Here is an 18298-nt window from a genome sequence, read left to right on the forward strand (position 1 = left end):
ACAACACTGTTAATATTATTATGTAAATAACAAAGGCAACTCCTGTTTATTAAGACAAAATTTATTATACAGTGATTATAAAATATAACAGACTAAATAGAAATAAATAAGAAATATACGGATAAAAATAAAATACGCATGGCGGGTGGACAGTGGTCCGCCATGGACGGCAACGTCAATTTGCACGTCAGGGGCAGGGACCGGGTGCTGGGTTGGGTTAGGGTGGGAAGGACCGTGATTTACCTTTTTATCCAGGAGGGGGCGCCATTCCCCTATCCTGTGAGGGGAGGGGCTCAACCGTCTGCCTAACCCTAACCCCTAACCTAAACCTAAACCTAAACCTAACCCTATGTTTGTTCTTAAAAAGACAAAATAATGTGATTAAATTTGTGATGTAGCAGTTCGAAGCCTTCCTTTGGCATTTACTACTAACCTAAACTGTTGGGAAGGCGATAGGGCTCATTAACTATAAACAAGATGGTGTGTTGGTCAGAGCCCCTGGCTTCCATAGTCGGATGACGTCACAGCGACACATTTTGATCTAGTACAACCAATAAATGAGAATTATTCTCCAGCTTTTGCTCAAGATTTGATGGTTATTTTTCAAACATTCGCCGGCGCCGTGTGTCTGACGTCACAACACAAAACACGCTGAGGGTTGGGGGGCACGGGATTCCGGAGAGGATTACCCATAATGCCCTGCGGGTGAAAATGGCGACAGCTCAAGGTATGAGCTCGTCAACTTTCTCCGAGTGATTTTAAGCGCTCGCTCGAAGGTTCCCGAGTGGCTGTCGACCGGCGCTTTGTCCTCCCACCGCCCCGCTCGACGACGTCATCTGCGGCCGAGTGTCGACGCCCGCTGCTGGCTTCGGATCGCTCCGGAGCTCGCCGTGCAGGAGAACACAGCTTCGGCTAAACTTTACGCTCCGCTTGGCCGACCGGCGGACCAACCGACCACCTGGCCTACTGGTCTGAAGCGGAGGTGAGTCGCGTGTGATCGCGTGTGGGCGTGGCTTGCTCAATCGCTCATTTGGACCGGGTGCGGCAGCTTGATCCGCTTGGGTGACTGGTTCTGAGGTTAGGCCGTGTCGGACTTCCGCGGCCCAGCCAGCTTCAGATTTGTTCATTGTGTGCTTGTGTCAGCAAAAAGAAGACTGAAGGTGGCGCTCAAACTTTCAAGAGGGACTACCCTGGGTCGCTTGTGTTGCCATGGCAGCACACACAAGAACGCGCGCACGCCTAACCCTCTTGGCCTGGGCACCGAATAATAATAATAATTGTAATAGTAACAATTGATTTTATTTGTAGGTGCTTTTCAGGGCAAACAAGGTGATGCATAGAAAGAAAACTTACAGCATTCTAGAAGGAACGGATCACAAAGCAGCACTAAAATGCCCCACTAGTAACTTGTAGTTGTGCTAATGGACTTAATTGTCTTATTACTGAGGACAAAACATGTTCTAGTGGGTCACGTGATCAATTGAGCACACTAGTAGGATCCTACGGCTTTTTTCCGCTTCTGAGCAGAGGATACAAAACATGGCAACATCCGTACCGCTCACAAGTTTCTTGCTAGCCTTCTGGTCAAATAAGAAAGACAACAAATGAGTTTAGTTTGAACTTGGTCATGTCACATGACACGTGCAAGACAAAGAAATGAAAGAAATCAAATGGAAGCACAAAAGCATCAACATGTCAATCTGTTTATGTGAGGTTCCAAGTTGATGCGCTCCGAAGCAAATGTTAGCCCGTTTCCGATCAATGCGGCTGCACTTCTTGTTCAGGGAACACGCTGAGATCAATGTGTAGCCTGAGGTGTGTGCACACGCATACCCACACACACAAACACACACAAGCACATTCGACACTAATAAGCTGTGACAAGCTTCGACCTGAAACGCAAACGAGCGAGCGAGCCTGCTCACTTGCGTTTGAGGCGCGCCGTGGCCAGTCATGCTGCCACTTTTGTGAGCACTCGCCAACCTTTTTTCTGATTCGTCTCCTCTCACGCCACTGACAGGCTCAGGATGACGAGCGCGGCACCGTCCCGGAAGCCGTACCGTAAAGCTCCGCCGCAGCATCGTGAAGCGCGTCACGCCCCCGTGCCAACGCCGCCGCCTCAGACGCAAGCGCTGGATGCCAGTCAGGTAAAGCAACAAAGTTTCAACACACCTCCACCTCCCCTTCAGCCGCTTCCCGTCGCCTATAAACGGCAGTGTCGGGTCCCCAGCGCGACGCCCTCGCTGTCTGACAGCGAGCCGGACGTCTCCAGCCTGTCCAGCCTGGAATTTGGCTTCAATGCCGGCGACGCGCTGAGAGAGCATTTTCGCACCCGCCGATGTGGTTGCATGGAGCAGCAGGACCAAAGAAGAGCCGCTGTTTTTCCCAAGAGCATCCTGAAGAAAGGCGTTTCCCCACCAGTGACGCACGCCTTTGAAGTCATCAGGAAGTCCAAGTCGGTGGAGCCGTTGGATGGCAGAACGGAGCGGGGCACGTGCTATCGTTTCTCGCCCTCTTCAAATCGGGGGCCATCCACGCGCCGCTCCTCCAGCCCACCCTCTCCGCACTTAGCGTGGAGGACGCAGCTCCTCGAGGAGAAGGTCCGCTTCTCCAACTTTTTGGATGAAATTACCTGCCGCGTCATAAGCCCCGCCCACCTCACGCTGCTCGGGAGGGAGGCCCCCCACCGCCAAAGCCCCGCCCCTCGCCGTCCAGGGAAGCGGACGCCGAATGCCGAGTGCGTCGAACGCAGGCGGCGTTGGGACGCGCGGGTGGCTGCGCTACAGCGCTCTGAGATGACTGAGGGGGCGGGACTTGTAGAGGAAGTGTTGAAGGTAAATAGGGGAGGCAAATGTGGCCTTCCTCTTACTAAACAGGATGTTGTGTCATGCATCAAGGTAAGTTTGGCCTCCACGTTTTGTCTTTTCCACATTTGCAAGCAGTTGGATGCCCAAAATGGACGCCCGCCCGGCGTCTTGTGCCCCGTCGGTCCGTCTGCTCGTTTGCTCATTCGCTCACTTGCTCAGCCGTCCGCCGTGGAAAGTCTTGAATTGGCAGAGGCAGCGAGTGACTCTTTCCTGGTGTCGCACCTGCGCACCTCTTCAGGAAGTTGTTTAGGAGAAGCTGTCGCATGCACGTTGGTTGACAGTCGACATGGGCCCAGATCAGATTCTGGCGGTATGATAACTGAGAGCAAAAAATATCACAATATTTAAGTTGCAATTCAAAATGACCTTTTTTTTTTTCTTTTTTGAGAAACGTTTCTGTCAATAAAAACAGCTATTTTGTCCAGTTGAACGGAATCTTATTTTATTCGTTGATTTTCCAAAGTAATTCTTGATCAAAATCTTGAGTACTCAGGACTAAAGAAACGTGTGCCAAGTTAAGTTTGTCTCAATAAATATTAATATTCTGAGCCTTCGCAAAGCACTTGATGAAGCGCTACTTTGTGCTTCTTGTCCAAGTGGTTCTTCTGCTCCGGAAGTCGGTCCAGCCCAACTGCCGAGAAATCGTCCGATTCTCGGCCTGCCGGATCCGGCTTAGGTTTTGTTGTGTCTAAGCGTGGAACGTCGTGCTACTTTTTCAGCAAACATTCATAAGACGCCAAAACATGTCGATCCAGGCCACACGTGACGCATACGCCGCAAACGAACATTTGATATTTGTGAGGATGTTGTTTCTGAGTGCTCTTTTGTCTTTGTCGTCCTCCAGGAGGTTTTGTCCGACTCGGACCGGATCAGGTGAGATGACCTTGCGCTTCTGCTTTTGTTCATTTATGTCACATCACATTCATGATTCATCATGTGAAGACGTTTCATTTCGTGACTCTGGCCTTACACAGAGGAAAGAAATGATGACGATGACGATCCTAATATCGTGATTGTCGCTGGCTCACACGCCGCCACGTCGCTGCAGTCCCAGTTTTTGTTTCGTTTTCGTCCCCAGCTCTCATTCTACATCTCATTCGCTGTTCTTTGCCATTCCAAACCATGTGATCCGTTTTTAAGAAAGAGAATCAAGCTGAAATGTTGAGGCCTCGCAGTTTGCTTACATGTGGACCGAAATATAAAGATGATACACCGCAAGCCAAGTCAATGAATGAATAATTAGATGATATTAAGTTGACGCACATAATGGCCGGCAAATGACGGCCGGCGTATCTTGTAGGACGTCCCCCCCCCCATTCAAGGTTAGATGACACATATTTTCATCATGTTCTTTGACAACGTCCGAACTTTTTGGACGGAGCTCATTTCTCTGCCAGGAATGCAAAGCAGACCGGCGCGACGTCATCACGCGAAAATGGCGACAATCCGGCCAATAGCGTAGCGGAATGCTGGATGTTTATACTTGTCATCCAGCCACAATCCAAATCACAAACGGATAGCTGTTTGGAACGACGACAAACTGGAATGAGCACAAATCCCAAAAGAAATAGTAAAGAGCCGGAAGAACAAATATTTGCCCCAAAAATGTGAGGAGTCAAAACACAAAATAGGCTGAAAAATAACAACTCTACTACTATCTAAGTATAGATATCTCAAATTTCTAGTTCAATAAGGTAACAAAATAGTTTGACTTTGTTACTTAGCACCTGTGGCAAAAGGATGAAGATGAGGTTTTGTTGTTTCCCAGAATCCTTCAACAGCAGAATGAGGATCTACGCCGACACCTCTCTCTCTCCACCCAAAAGATGGAGGCCATGGAGGCGGAGTTTGACGGTAGCCGCCATTACATGGAGGCGGAGCTGTGTCGCACCAGAGATGACCTTGACAAGATGAGGGACAAGTTTCGCCGGTGAGGTCTTTGGATGTTCATTCAGTCGTGTTAATAGCGAAAGTGAACTGGCGGAAGCGAAACCTTGCGCTGCTCGCCATCGCGGGAAGAGGTTGGACAAAAAACACCTAGTTAATGCTCTTGCGTTGTCTGTTAAAGCAAAACTAAAAAAAAAAACATGTACACCCGTAGCTGCTAGTGTGTACTCGTTGGCTCCAAGGACATCGTGAGTAGGTCATGACTGTTCTAAAAATAGCTCACCAGGGATCGGACACTGTCATTCATTCAGAAGAAGAATGTTAACATATATTTCAAGTTAAGATGGGACATGTTTGTAAATGCACCGACTATTCGATATTTAGTTTCAAAATAAAATAGATTGTGTTGAATGGGTCAACTCAAGAAGAACTGACATGCTTAGTTCTAGTTGCGGATCTTCATGACTAAAAGAAGAGAATCTTGCAGTAGCACAAGAAATGCTTCTGATTTATGTATTTTTGTGCTCACTCACCGTGAAAACAGTGAGACGTGTTAAAAGCAATATTTTCCACCACATTTGAGGGACTTGGAAGGGAAAACATTTTTTTTTTTTCAAGGGGGGGGGCGTTTTTAGACAATATCAGATGCAACTTATTATATGTTTGAGGTAGCCAGAATGGCAACAGAATCCACTTGTTTGAAATTCAATTTCCTAAAAAGGATTTTTGCTACGGTCTGGTTTTCTTTGAGATTTCGGGTGGTCTCGTGTGATTCTGGACTTTTTTGAGCACGGAAGTGATGGAGAACACTCTGTGGTCGTCATGGAAACCCTTACCTTTGTGGTTGCTGTTGATCTAACGATAGACTGGCCTTTTGCCTCCACAGACTTCAGAACAGCTACACGGCGTCTCAGAGGACCAATCAGGACTTGGAAGAGAAGCTTCACGCTCTGGTAACCATGTGAATATTTTTGGGGAAAATCGGGCAGGGGAAGGTGTTGTCCCATGCCGGCCGATCCGGTGGTTTTGGTTTTGCCCCCCACCTTCAGATGGAATTCTTTCATTGGGATGAGAGCGGCGCATGGCAATCTCGCGCTGTCTCCATGACGACAGCTGCCACTGTACTGCGTGTGGCCGTCAGCTGAGGAAGAGATTGACCATTGATAGCACAGGTGGCTTCATCCCGTGAGCTGATTGGCTGCGCATCATCGCAACATCTTCACTTGTTTTATCTGCTAACCTACATTAAGACAGTAAACAAAAGGCAATTTTGAACATCTTTGTGTTCGGAAACTCATCACGTTCTTCAACTTCAAATATGCCGTTCAGTTAGTCAGAGTTGAGTCGGATAAGCGCATAGTAGATAGCTGTGTTCAAATCTGTGAGCAGCGCCGTCAACAGGCGACAGCACGGCTTGCTCAGCACGACGATGCATCTGCAAAGAAAATGTTCAAGTTTGTCTGAAAACAGCTAACGGACCTTAACTCCAATCCCGTGCTGGATTTTATCCAAAGTTACAATATTGTGCAAAGTGAAAGTTAAACCATAATTACTTCTGCTTAGTGTGTTTAAAAGTGTGAGAGAGAAGAATGTGACAAAGAAGAAGAAGAGTAAACAAAGAAGAAAGATCCAATTGGTGATGTGAACTTTTGCTTTGCACAACAACATCAAGGCTTTAAAAGTGAATTTTTAATCCACCAGGATTGGACCTTTGGCTAAAATGCATCATGAAATTCTAGTTAAGGGAAGCTAACTTTCACAATGGCGTAATTGAGGCGGAAATCCCGCCCAAAATGCAAAATACAAATAAAAACCCGAATAGAAATAAAAACATTAAATCCACCTCCACTTTGTGTTTTTTCACTTTTGGCAGAGGTTCTGCTTCCAATTAACTGCAAAAAAACAAACAAACAGGGAGTTCTGCATCCATCCATTATCTGTACCCCTTCTCCTCACTAAAGTCGCGGGGGGTGCTATCCCAGCAATCTTCGGGCAGTAGGCGGGGTCACACCCTGAATTGGTTGCCAGCCAATCACAGGGCACACAGAGACGCGCGCTCACACTCAGGGGCAATTTAGAGTGTTCAATCATCCTACCATGCATGTTTTTGGAATGTGGGAGGAAACCGAAGTACCCGGAGGAAACCCACGCAGGCTCGGGGAGAACATGCAATCTCCACACAGGATGGCGGGAGCCGGGATTGAACCCACGCCCGATGTTGACTCTTACTGTGAGGCCAACGTGCTAACCAGTCGGGCCGCCGTGCCGCCATGCATCCATGCAATTCAATCAATTTATTTGTTCAATGGATAAAATAAGTGATAAGAAAAACTGATTTGAAAAGGTGATGAACCCTGAACCATCCAGCGATTATCACCTTTAATTTTCATCCTTCATATTGTGATGGTACGATGTAATTTGATGAGGTGATCGCACTGATGCTGGATGTGAAGAAAATCATCATCGCGATATCCGCTCAGAAAAGGCAATCACATCTCTGCCATGGCATCACTTTTTTTTCCATCTTCTTTCACGCTGCTCTGTATTGGAATCTGCATCCTCTTCATCTTCATCATCATCATCAGGCTGCCGTCGGTCAGACCTGGGTCCATGCAGTTGGGTTCATCTTCATCTTCCTCATCCTTAACGCTCCTCTTCCTCATTGTGGCCATGGTGGTGTTTGTAGCCCTCCTCGTCCTCGTCCTCGTCCGACTTGATTGAAATGCTTTTTCACAATTTGCCGATGACTAACGCGCCGTCTTGCCGCTCCCGCAGCTGCGGACGGTGGAGCGAGACAAGAAGACGATGGATCAGGAGATGGTGGAGCTCACCAACAAGCTGCTGGAGGCCAAGAACAGCATCGACCGCCTGGAGGAGCTTAACGTGAGCCTTCACTCCTTTTTTTGTCATCCATCCATTATCTGTGCCGCTTCTCCTTCTCCTCGATTGTCGCGGGCGTGCTTGAGCTGATGTCCACCTCAAAAAAGCACGGCCTGCTTTTTTCTTTGTCACATCAGCAAGAAAGACAGGAAAATGAACCGCTAAGGTGCGTGTGAATCCATCTTTCAAAAATGCGCTCAGTCATTCTATAGTTAACCCGGCACAAACTGAAGCGCTAGTTCTGTAAAATGCTGCTCCTTGCGAGCTCAACACGAAGCATTTGTGTTGCAGTCTTCCCAATCCAGTGGCGTATGCGTTTCCCAACTCAAGCCCGCTACGCCCATAAAGACAATTGAGCTGTTTTTGTGCCGCCCGATGTTGCCGCTTCCCGACTGAGGACGGAAAATCCAAGACTTGTCCCGATAACTAGCTCAAGCCGCTTGTGTTCTTGTGTTGTTCAGGAACGTTACCGGCTGGACTGCAACCTCGCCGTGCAGCTGCTCAAATGCAACAAGTCCCACTTCAGGAACCACAAGTTTGCAGATGTAAGTATGACCCCCATCGCACACATGTGTTTGCGTGTCAGTTCGTTCCGTCGCACAGGTTGTAACTCGCGTTGCTCGTAAAGCAAATCAATGATCGCCATTGAGTTTGCTTTTCAGAATGTTTGCTACGAATGTTATACATTAACGTCTACATTCCGCTGCCGTCTCTGAGTGACCTATCTTTGCTGCCGTGACACTGCACATTTCCCCATTGTGGGACTAATAAAGGCCATTTTATTCTTATGGTGTGCCTAGAGCATGACGTCAAGAGCTCCTCTTGGCCATTCACTTTTAACTTAATAAGGTCATTTGAATTCAAGCAAAACGCAGCAGGCAAATTAACGCCAAAAAGTACAAGTAGAAGCGCTTGTCAGTAAATGTACGTGCGTGGGCATGTGAATGCCCGAGAGAGCGTGCGGGTTGCGAGCGCAGGTCCTCACCAAGCCCACTTTGCCGTGTTGTAGCTTCCGTGCGAACTTCAAGACATGTTGAAGAAGCACATGAAGAGTAGCAGCCTCCCCGAACCAAGCAGTCAGGACCCGGACACGCTGAGTCTGACACCGTCCGACGTGGTTCCGACCTCTGTGATCGCTCGCGTCCTGGAGAAACCTGAACCGCTACTCCTCAACTCTGCACAGTCCAGCAGCCGCGGTTGGCCAGCCGCTGAGGACGTTTTCGTGCATGTTGACATGACAGCGGAAGGCCGAGGCGCCGAGGACGACGCGCCGATCAACGGTTCGTGCCGGAGTCCCGGCGTGCCGGATGCCGACGAGGAGGCGGGCGCCACGCCCTCTTTCGACAAGTTGAATCCATACCCGCCGCCGCCGCCCAACCCGCTCTACGCTGGACGAAAAGTCATCGAGTTTTCCTCGGACGACAAAGTGAAGATTCCCAAGAACAGTCCGCTTCCCAACTGCACGTATGCCACGCGCCAGGCCATCTCGCTCAGCCTGCATGGCGAGCAGCCACCTTCGACGCCCTCGCGTGGCGCACACCAGCATCACGACGCTGTCGCCGCAGACACGGCCTCCAGCCAATCCAGCCCCTTCAGCAGCCCGCCACAGGTCAGCGCGCACGCCAAACACATATATAAACATATTATATATACACGTACGTACCGTATGTATGTATGTATGTATGTGTGCGTGTGCATGTGTGTGTGCGCGTGTGTATGTATATATATATATATATATATATATATATATATATGTGTATATATATATATGTGTATATATATATATGTGTATATATATATATGTGTATATATATATATGTGTATATATATATATATATGTGTATATATATGTATATATATATGTATGTATATATATATGTATGTGTATATATGTATTTGTGTATATATATGTATAAGAGAGAGAGAGAGAGAGAGACTAGTTCTAATTGCTTCAACTGACGCCCCATCCACCTCAGGCGCTGAGCATGGGGGCCAGTTCTGCCAGTTCTTCCGAAGACCTTCTGGCCAACTGGCAGCGGATGTTTGTAGACAAGATGGCGCCCTCTGCAGTGGGTGGGGCCTCCTCCAGGGTGGCGTACTCAGACGGCGAGGAGGGCTCCACCGCAAGCCACGCCTCCAGCCTCGACACGGACACGGACGCCGAGCCTCGTCCCTACGGTGGCGGGGAGCGACTCCTGATTGACCCAGACCGAGACAGCGAGAGCGGCTGCGCGGCGCTTGATGTGGTGACGCCGCGCCACCACGAGGACGACGAAGAGGAGGAGTCAGACGGGCTTGTCCGTGACTTGCCTGTCATTTCGCCGCGCCTCTTGGACTTTGACCCCGCCTTCGCGGCAGCGGCGCTGCCACGACCTCACCGGAGCCCCAAGAGGATGGGCGTGCACCACTTACACAGACAGCAACAATAACACACAAGACACACACACTCACACATTTTCAAACACAAACGAGCAGGATACAGCCATACTCTGTGCATACGCACTTGCGCATACACACACACACACACGCACACAGGGACTCACGCACTCACTCGTCTTTTTGGAAGCAAAGCGAAATATGATCCTCTCTGTGCCTAAGTAACACGCATGATGATTTCATGTCAAAGGAAGTCCGCTTTGGTGTCCTAACCTAAGTGATGCTGACGGGACGTGACTAACAAGTATTCCACATGAGAGCACGATGGCGTGGCTCCAAATTGTCGTTGAGTATTTCTCTGCTTTTAACGTGTGAAAATGACAACGTGCACGCCCACCCGTAAGCATGCCAGCGCTGACTGTTTTTCTTTAAGACGATCGATTGTTGTTCGTTCGACACGTTTTGTTCTTTTTTTCGACGCGATTGTGACACAGCTGAATGTGACTCACCGTCAAGCGCAACGATTGATTCAGACACGTTGTGTCGTTCCAGTATCGATGCCGTCGATTGACTACTTGCGATCGGTTGGAACGGGCTTTGCAAATTTTCCATGAGCAATTTGATGGCTCGCGTGAGTCTTGGAAACTAAAAGCTTGGTTGCTTTGCAGGCTGCAGAGGCCAGCTTGCTTGTGTGTTGAAAAGGGCTACCAAAAGCGGGACGAATTTGCACAGCATTTCGTCCGCGTCAAAATCGATTTGATGTCTAACAGCGCCAACAACTCGGCAGCGCTCGTCCTTTTCTTTGCTTTTATTCGTTTGTCACTCCTCCGCCGACTTTGGCCGTGCTTGACTTCGTCCAGCATGTTGACCATTTCAATCTCTACATTTTGTTCCTAGCGATGATGGCAGTGATTGCGGTCGTATAATAAAAGGCTCATTCTGTTCAATTTATGAAGTCAAAGAGGAGAAACGTGTATTGAGGTTGCCTGGCGTGTCCCACGATGCTCATGAAACGCAAAAACGGTCACTTGTCATCATTTTGTTTCCTTCGCATAACTTCTCACTGTCATTAAATGTCGAGTTGCTGCTTCACGTGATTGAAGATCAATTCAAGAGCAGTTTGGGTTTCTGTGCTCAGGGCGTTCCATCGCGAAAACATTGTTGGACGTGACATCGGCGGCTCGGAACGTCGCCTCCTTGTCAACAGGTGCTTGCACAGTCTGACCTTTGACCCCCAGTCAAGTAGTTCAAGGTTCCATGGATTCTTTGAATGCCTGATGATTGATTTGTAAACTGATGTATATTTTCAAATTAATTAAAAAAAAATATATTGAACACTGTTTGACTTGTGTATTTATAGTCAACCCTTTGAAATGGGTTCGATTTTTTCCTAAAATGTGGTCTGATCTTCGCACAAGTGCTGCGTGCTTGCATCGTCAATCACACACCGACTAAATTTTATACGCCGGCAATCTTTGGGTTAAGATCAAAATTGCGGTTTCTGAAACGTTCCTAATAAGCTATGAATATGCATGAGGCGACAGTGACTCCCGTACACATGCTAATGGTGATCACTGGGAAGCTCGCCATCCAAACCGCCACGGACAATGCCATGACGCAAAGCGAAGACACAAGATTCCTTGCAGATGCGCACAACACACACAAATGTTCCTTCCAATGAGAATATACGCGATCCTAAATATTCGGATGAGAAAAGAGTCATTTATTCAGAACTTTAAAGACAACAAAATCTAAGCATATTCTGTTTTCTGCAGGTCTTGACATGGCCGTGCACAACCTGAATATTGTTTTGAAAGGTTGACCGCACGTCAACTTGACCACACACACAGCTTTGTTTTGAGGAATGAGCTTTTCATGTGAGAGCAGGAAGTGGAATTCATTGAGGCTTCGTCTTGAAGAAGTTCTCCAGGATGTCATCCACATCACCCTCGCCAGCGTAGTCCATCACCAACATCCGCTCGCTGTCGGCTGCTCCTCGGATCATGGCAGACAACTCTGCGACAGAAAGCGGCAAGGGTGTCTTAGTTGCTGATTTTCTTGGTCAAACTAACAAGCGGACATTGAGAAAAGTCAAGCGCTCACTGCGTCCCGATGATGGTCGAAAGAGACACAAGGTCCTCTTCCTCATCAGGTAGGCGTGGCCCAGCTCATAGCCGACGCCCAGCGACGGCTGAGTCACCTCAGCGACCACCACTGTCACAGCACACGATGCCAAGTCAACGATGTTAGAGGAGCGACGGACAGACAGCGAATCTCACCGTCAGCTTGTCTCAGCCAGTCCAAGTCCCGGTCGTGAATGGCTCCATCTGCCACCTGGTCTCCTAAAAACATGCCGGAGAGAGGACAGGGGTCACAATTCATTTGGAAGGCAATGCACTGATTGTCAAACTAATAGACAACTATTCTGAGAATCGTTTTGATGAGACCTTATTTAACTGCAAGTCAGCTTCGCAAATACAAATACGTCATCCATTTCTCCGTGGAAGCAGATAGATATTACCTTTGTGTTGAATCAAGACATTTGCATACATGTGCTTTTATTATGGGAACCTTCTCATCGCCTTTTGCCGTAGAGAAGGGATGGACGGCTGGCTGGTGACTCTGTGCGCTACTTCGTGGCCTTCCGATTGGACTTGGGCGTTCTACTTCGACATGATCATGAGGACATGTTGCTAAAACAAGCCATCAAATGGTGGCCTCAGATTTTTGTGCAAAACATTTGATTAAAAGTGAAAGTGTATGTCGTTTTCGGCGTGGCAAATATAGGAACGAACGAAAGGATTGAATTTGCACCCCTTTCTCAAGTGCAGAACATGCCACGTCCGAGTTGGCAGCCAGCCAAACGTATGAAGATGTGACCTCTGACCTGTGTGGCTGAGCACGCGGTCGCCCACATGCTCCGTCAGAACTGTGCCGAACTTTAGAAGCGTCTTGATGATGTGCTCGTACAGGCAAGCGTCAGCCCTGCCACCGCGGATACTTCCACAAAAATAAATCTTCATTTTCATCTTTCGTCGCGCTTCGGAGCAGGCGGGAATCTTGGCTCGCCCGCTCTGCCTCCCGCGGCTGGCTTAGTGTCGTCACATCCGGTGTGACGTTCGAGGCAAAGAAACGCACATTAATTTGTTCTTCGGAGAAAAAGAAAAAAAAGTATTCTCCTGTTCAAGAGTGTCAAACGGAAATAACCTGCCAGGATTTCCACTTTCTCCGCCCGTTGGGAACCACATTTCATTTAATTTATGCACGCACTTTTTTGGTGTGCATTTATCAAGACTATACGAAATTCTCATTCTTCATGTGAATTGTCGAATGCGCGTTTGTCGATGGGCGTGCACGTCTATTTATTTATTTTTTACACAAACATCACACCGTTTCCAAGAGTTTCTCCCAAACTCAGTTTACGTTTTGAAAGGCCGTCCTTCCTCGGTCCGCTAGGAGGCAGTGTTGCGGGCTCCATTGAACGGAACGATCGAGCTGACGTCTTTCGTTTAAAATTTTGTAATTCAAACACGAACCTTGAGCTGGTCTTTTATGCTGTGTTTATTTACAACTAGGGGAACAAAATGCAACCGTAGTACATATATTTTAGTAAACTAAAACTTAAAAACATGGTTAATGAAATAAAATAACTAAAATGATTAAGGAAAACGAATTGAAACTACATTTTGTTTACAAAACTAAAATTAAAAAAATGTAGAGAAAATGTGCTTGCTTTAATCTTTGGCATTTAATACATGAGCTTTTCGGGTTGATTTTAAAAGCATTTATTTCCATATTCAATTCCTGTAAAAAGAGATGGGTGAAAAGTCATCTGTGAATTGTAGTCCTCTTAACGTTTGTCGCACGTAACTGACGTCATCAAAATCTACATGAGTAATACACACTTTTCGTGTTGTCGCAGTACTTGGTGACTTTTGCACACAACACATATCCAGCAGTGGCAGCAAATAGTGCAAATCATGGAGCCAAATTTTGACTCTGCTAATACTAGTCTTAATATAATTACTGTTCGCAAATTTGCCCAAACAAAAACTGTTGTTGCCACGTTTGATGACAAAACTCTGGTCCTTGGCGTCATACTCACTGTCCCATTTCCACAATTTTCGTTCGCTTGAGACTTGCGCTGTTGAAGACGATGTGCACTTCCACTACGTGTACATTCCCATGAGGATAGTAAGGTGGCGTGACTTGTGACGATTGGGCCAAAGTTACATTGACAAGGTAGAGTATTGAGCTTTCTGCCATTCACTGAATTAGTTCAAACAAAAATAATCATAGTCTTCTGCTAGTTGCCATGAGCAGAGCAATCAGCAAAGATAAAACCAAGCAAAGGTTCCCGTCCACAGAGCCAATAAACACACATACAAATAATGGCCAAATGTATTTTGTTTCAAAGTAACTAAGGAACATCAAATAACCACGAGAAGACAAAACGTGGGCAATGCGTGGGGGGTCACAGAGCGAGGGCAGCGGTGGCGTTGAGCCTCACTCTCTCCACATCTCTGGCCACCCGCTGCATGGCGGCCATGTTGGATCCTTCCAGGGAGTCAAGAAGGCCTGAAAGCGCAAAGACGGGACAGCCAGAGGATTCATAGTTATGGGCGGTACGTTTGAAGAAAAAAACAAAAAAGAATTTGGGAAATATTTCAAACCGTAAGCTTTACATGACAATGAACTGGGAAGTGACATGGGAAGGTACAAATAAACAATTTGATTTGTTGTAGACATCCATGAAAAAAAATGACATTCCATCAGATTTCTTTGTAAGTAGAACTTACCTCATTGACTGCCATTGACGGCTAAAGACGTCAAATATCCATTTTTTTTTACTCAGTTGGTAATGAATGAGTTAAACAAGTTTTCAATTTGTGAGTTTCTCGTTTGCACCAATTCTCTCATGTCGCTTCCTCCAGCCACTTGGGCCTTGTCAGCTTGCCCGTTTGTCTTTAGTTCCCTTCCCTTCTTTCAGTCGGGCTCAGTTCATTGCTGTTGGAGTCTCACATCATGTAGGTTTTGTCGGGAGTGGTTTCTTATTTTGATTTTATGGGGGGGGACTTTGTAAATTTCATATTTCAATTTAACCCTGAATTATTGGAGTATTGCTTCAGTTAAAGGTTCATTAGTGATGCTTCATTCGCATTAGCTCACTACTGCCACCTGCTGTAAAGTGGCGAGTATAGCAGATGACGTTTTGGAAATGCTTCTAAGTATAATGAAATAATGTCAAATTAAATTAAGCTTCATGAATCATTGAGGTTTCCCAGGCAATTGCTTTGAACCAATCTTGCTTCATCTGCTCGATGGCATCATCAAGCAGTAAGCTAGACAAAATGAAATAAGACTGGAGGGGAAACAGTGACCAACGACCATACCAGTATTGTAGTTTTAGCAGTTGGTGTGGAGTACAAATGGATGGATGAGATCAAATAAGAGTAAGCAATGAAATAAGTAAGAACAATTTTTATGACAACCCTAAATAAACATGAATTTTAAGTTCTTAGGGTCATTGCCGGTTGTAGAAACATCCAATTAAGTTTCCTTCTTTTTTTGTGTAAAATAGCATCTTTGGGGAAACAAAACAGGCTCGCGCCATCCTCCTGTCGGTTCAAACAGCAGCTGACAAGGCTATGTGGTGGCATAATCCAAGGGATTAAAAAAAACAAAACAAAAATGAATCAGACAAAAAAAAACACCAACGAGCACACTTCCCAGCGGCTTGATGACGACATCCGCCGTCTTCACTGTTTCGTCGTGGCGCTGGCCCCACACGGAATATTTTCAAAGCGAAACGCTAAATTCATGAAATGCTCGGTTAACGGGTATCAAATTAAAATACCGTTCATTGCGACATGGATATTTTATTGTTTAATACAACTTATTAAAAATCGTGTCCCATACACTAACTTATCGGTAAAAATTGTAGTATCGATAAAATCTTCTCACTACACATTCCTATGCTCTATGCCTCCATCAACGATAAAAACGACAGAAAAGATAAAGAGCAATTTTGAAGAGAGATAAATCCCGAAGAAAAAGGAGGGATGTTGAGTCACAAAAATGCTGCACATTGACGTTCCTTGTTTGAAGTGGCAGCCGTCAACAAGCCAGGAAGGCTTGAGAGTTTGAAATGCGCAAACCTACCTTCCACCATCTTGTGGTAGGCGAAGTGAAGGTAGAAGAGGAAGAGCATGTGCAGCACAGACACGGTACCGCACAGCAGCAGGCGAGGAGTCGGCCCCACCGTGCGTGACAGCAGAGCTGACACCTGAAAGACAAAAAGACTCGCAGGCTTCAGCTGATGACTGCTCGGAGGGGAAGCAAACGTGACGTGAAACGGCGTGCTGTGGCATCACCATGCGAAGGGTGGACAGTCCTCCCAGCAGCAGCCAGAGCGCATAGAAGAGCAGGTGAAAGTGCACGTTGTAGCTCACGAAGAGAACCACACAGTGGCCGAACAAGCTGTAGCCCTGAGCACACACAAGGGTGCGTTTAGAAAGTGGCGTCACCATGCAAAAAGTCACAACAACATCCACAAATTGGCTGTGACAAGTGCGCACTACTGTGAGCGCTTCACAGAACGTGCTCAGAGAGGCAAAGAGCCCTCTGGTCATTCACTTCCAAAAGTATTCATTATTGTAGGCCTATTAATTAACTTTTTGTTTCAAGGAGAACTTTATTTCAACTAACATACATCCCACGATTTAAGAATACAGACAATACACACAAAAATTTGTGTGTGCGTGTGTGCTGTCTCTCACCAGCAAGGAGAGAGTTTGCAACATGGTGATCTGAGCATTGAGAAGATACGCCAGGAAGTAGATCAAAGACGAGACTCCCAGCCAGTAACCAAAACATGTTCCGATGGCTGTTCCCATCAGAGTGCCCTCCCTCTGGAAAACATGCACACACACGCGCACAACGTCGTTGTATTGTTTTTGCTTGGTTTGTTTGTGAGTGAGCGTGTGTATGCGCATGCGCTCTCACAATTACGGTCCCTGATGTCTTCATGCCGTGTAACAAGATGGCTACCAGCGTGAAGACCAGCATGAGCGGCCCGTACAGCTCCCCTGCAATCTTCTACACATGCACGCACAAAAATTGTGAGAGCCGAATGCTGCAAGTGAGACGGGATGTGGGTGTACCTGAGGGAAGTTGATCATGCGGCTGGGAATCATGGACTCAATTAACCTGCACACACACAACAATTATCTTGGATGTGCCGGGAAACATCAGCAGACAGCAAGTGGCAGCAGCGACTCCTACCTGCTGCGCACCTGAACAGGCTCCACATCAAAGTAGGGCCTCAGGATGTCAATGTTGGCATACAGATTGAAGGCTCGAGAGGCTTGGCGCTTTCCTGCCTGCCACACCTGAAAAGCACACAACACCAACACCTCTGGAGAGACCCCCAAAAACGCTCTCCCGCAGGCGTCCCAGGTCAAAGGTCAAAGGTCAAAAGGCGCACGCGACTGGACTCACTTCGTCAGCTACCTGCCTGCCCAGCTGGCCCTTGAAGCCCTTCATGCCCATGAAATCGGCGTCTTGGTCTTGGTCTTGGTCGTCAGCGTCCGCCGCCTCCGCCGCCACTTCCTCCTCTTCCTTCATCCGCTGATGCATCTCTCCCATGTCCTCGAAACTGGAGCCCGACGTGTCGTCCATGTTTTCCATGTCGATGACAGCCGAGCCGCCGCCGACGCCGCCCTGCCCAACAAAACCGCGCGGGCACGTGTCACTTTAGCGAGCGAGTTGATCGAAGGCCGGTAGTCACACGGACAGACGGCACGAATGGAATCTTTTCAGCGGCTAATGACGCTAGCACGTTAGCTTACCTGGACGAGGTGGTCGTCGAAGCTCCCCCACGGTTCCGAGCTGGTGCGCTCGGGGCCCGCAGACATTTTGTGTCGTGGTCGTCTTGTAGTTCCTGAGCGACTTGTGTCCGAATAGTTCCTTTGAAATTGGGTTCTACATGAAAGCGCTATAATGTGGACGGCTTGGCCTCCGAAATTAGCAAAACATCCGTTTGGATTTTCTACAAAGGGAAAAAAATAAAAACATAAGCGCCTGACTCCGCCCACCGTCCGTATCGTCTGTGCGAGTCGCGCATGCGCAGAAGATATATGAACGCGTGTGCGTGTATATATATATATATATATACATAAATATATAGATAGATAGATATTCTAAATCATTTTACTTTTTATTTTGATTTAAAAAATGTTTAGTTTTCGTTGACTAAAATAACCTTGGTACAGCTACATTTGCTTTCA

The 18298-nt window shown here is 47.2% G+C and overlaps 3 protein-coding genes across 9 annotated transcripts; 1 reads left to right on the forward strand and 2 right to left on the reverse strand.

Annotated features, from left to right (window-relative positions):
* Window positions 1-535: 535 nt before the first annotated feature.
* tjap1 (tight junction associated protein 1 (peripheral)) lies at window positions 536-11345 on the forward strand. 5 transcript variants are annotated; one of them, XM_088305013.1, is made up of 10 exons: window positions 536-982; window positions 2021-2897; window positions 3712-3740; window positions 4636-4797; window positions 5641-5707; window positions 7340-7369; window positions 7530-7637; window positions 8096-8179; window positions 8644-9243; window positions 9611-11345. In XM_088305013.1, the coding sequence occupies exons 2-10, from the start codon at window positions 2028-2030 to the stop codon at window positions 10061-10063; spliced, it is 2403 nt and encodes an 800-aa protein (XP_088161139.1). In that variant the 5' UTR covers window positions 536-982; window positions 2021-2027; the 3' UTR covers window positions 10064-11345. The 5 variants fall into 5 exon arrangements, with proteins under 5 accessions (XP_088161139.1, XP_088161141.1, XP_088161140.1 ...); XM_088305015.1 differs by having other exon boundaries at window positions 2021-2834; XM_088305016.1 differs by having other exon boundaries at window positions 560-982; window positions 2021-2147.
* Window positions 11346-11712: 367 nt separating this feature from the next.
* dnph1 (2'-deoxynucleoside 5'-phosphate N-hydrolase 1) lies at window positions 11713-13144 on the reverse strand. The gene is made up of 4 exons (XM_088305114.1): window positions 12898-13144; window positions 12290-12352; window positions 12114-12224; window positions 11713-12026 (listed from the first exon to the last, which is right to left on the reverse strand). The coding sequence occupies exons 1-4, from the start codon at window positions 13037-13039 to the stop codon at window positions 11908-11910; spliced, it is 435 nt and encodes a 144-aa protein (XP_088161240.1). The 5' UTR covers window positions 13040-13144; the 3' UTR covers window positions 11713-11907.
* A 1255-nt stretch (window positions 13145-14399) lies between these two features.
* On the reverse strand, window positions 14400-18149 carry yipf3 (Yip1 domain family, member 3). 3 transcript variants are annotated; one of them, XM_088304438.1, is made up of 9 exons: window positions 17861-18149; window positions 17523-17732; window positions 17295-17401; window positions 17174-17219; window positions 17016-17108; window positions 16790-16921; window positions 16385-16498; window positions 16173-16296; window positions 14400-14588 (listed from the first exon to the last, which is right to left on the reverse strand). In XM_088304438.1, exons 1-9 carry the CDS (start codon window positions 17924-17926, stop codon window positions 14485-14487), a joined length of 996 nt encoding a protein of 331 aa, XP_088160564.1. In that variant the 5' UTR covers window positions 17927-18149; the 3' UTR covers window positions 14400-14484. The 3 variants fall into 3 exon arrangements, with proteins under 3 accessions (XP_088160564.1, XP_088160563.1, XP_088160565.1); XM_088304437.1 differs by having other exon boundaries at window positions 17511-17722; window positions 17860-18148; XM_088304439.1 differs by having other exon boundaries at window positions 17511-17732; window positions 17861-18145.
* Between the last annotated feature and the right edge of the window lie 149 nt (window positions 18150-18298).

The sequence above is a fragment of the Idiotropiscis lumnitzeri genome, chromosome 9, assembly GCF_059441095.1.
Source record: "Idiotropiscis lumnitzeri isolate Australia: NSW breed Sydney's pygmy pipehorse chromosome 9, RoL_Ilum_1.0, whole genome shotgun sequence".
Classification (NCBI taxonomy): domain Eukaryota; kingdom Metazoa; phylum Chordata; class Actinopteri; order Syngnathiformes; family Syngnathidae; genus Idiotropiscis; species Idiotropiscis lumnitzeri.

Excerpts from the sequence above, each read along its gene's own strand:
- tjap1 (XM_088305013.1), top strand. The coding sequence starts at position 2,028 with ATGACGAGCGCGGCACCGTCCCGGAAGCCGTACCGTAAAGCTCCGCCG. Across the intron at positions 3,741-4,635 it reads TCCGACTCGGACCGGATCAG|AATCCTTCAACAGCAGAATG; the intron begins GTGAGATGACCT and ends GTTGTTTCCCAG. Across the intron at positions 7,370-7,529 it reads GTCAGACCTGGGTCCATGCA|CTGCGGACGGTGGAGCGAGA; the intron begins GTTGGGTTCATC and ends CCGCTCCCGCAG.
- dnph1 (XM_088305114.1), bottom strand. The coding sequence starts at position 13,039 with ATGAAAATGAAGATTTATTTTTGTGGAAGTATCCGCGGTGGCAGGGCT. Across the intron at positions 12,225-12,289 it reads CTGGCTGAGACAAGCTGACG|TGGTGGTCGCTGAGGTGACT; the intron begins GTGAGATTCGCT and ends GTGCTGTGACAG. Across the intron at positions 12,027-12,113 it reads TCGACCATCATCGGGACGCA|AGTTGTCTGCCATGATCCGA; the intron begins GTGAGCGCTTGA and ends TTTCTGTCGCAG.
- yipf3 (XM_088304439.1), bottom strand. The coding sequence starts at position 17,926 with ATGTCTGCGGGCCCCGAGCGCACCAGCTCGGAACCGTGGGGGAGCTTC. Across the intron at positions 17,402-17,510 it reads GCAGGCAGGTAGCTGACGAA|GTGTGGCAGGCAGGAAAGCG; the intron begins GTGAGTCCAGTC and ends TGTGCTTTTCAG. Across the intron at positions 17,220-17,294 it reads CCTGTTCAGGTGCGCAGCAG|GTTAATTGAGTCCATGATTC; the intron begins GTAGGAGTCGCT and ends GTGTGTGTGCAG.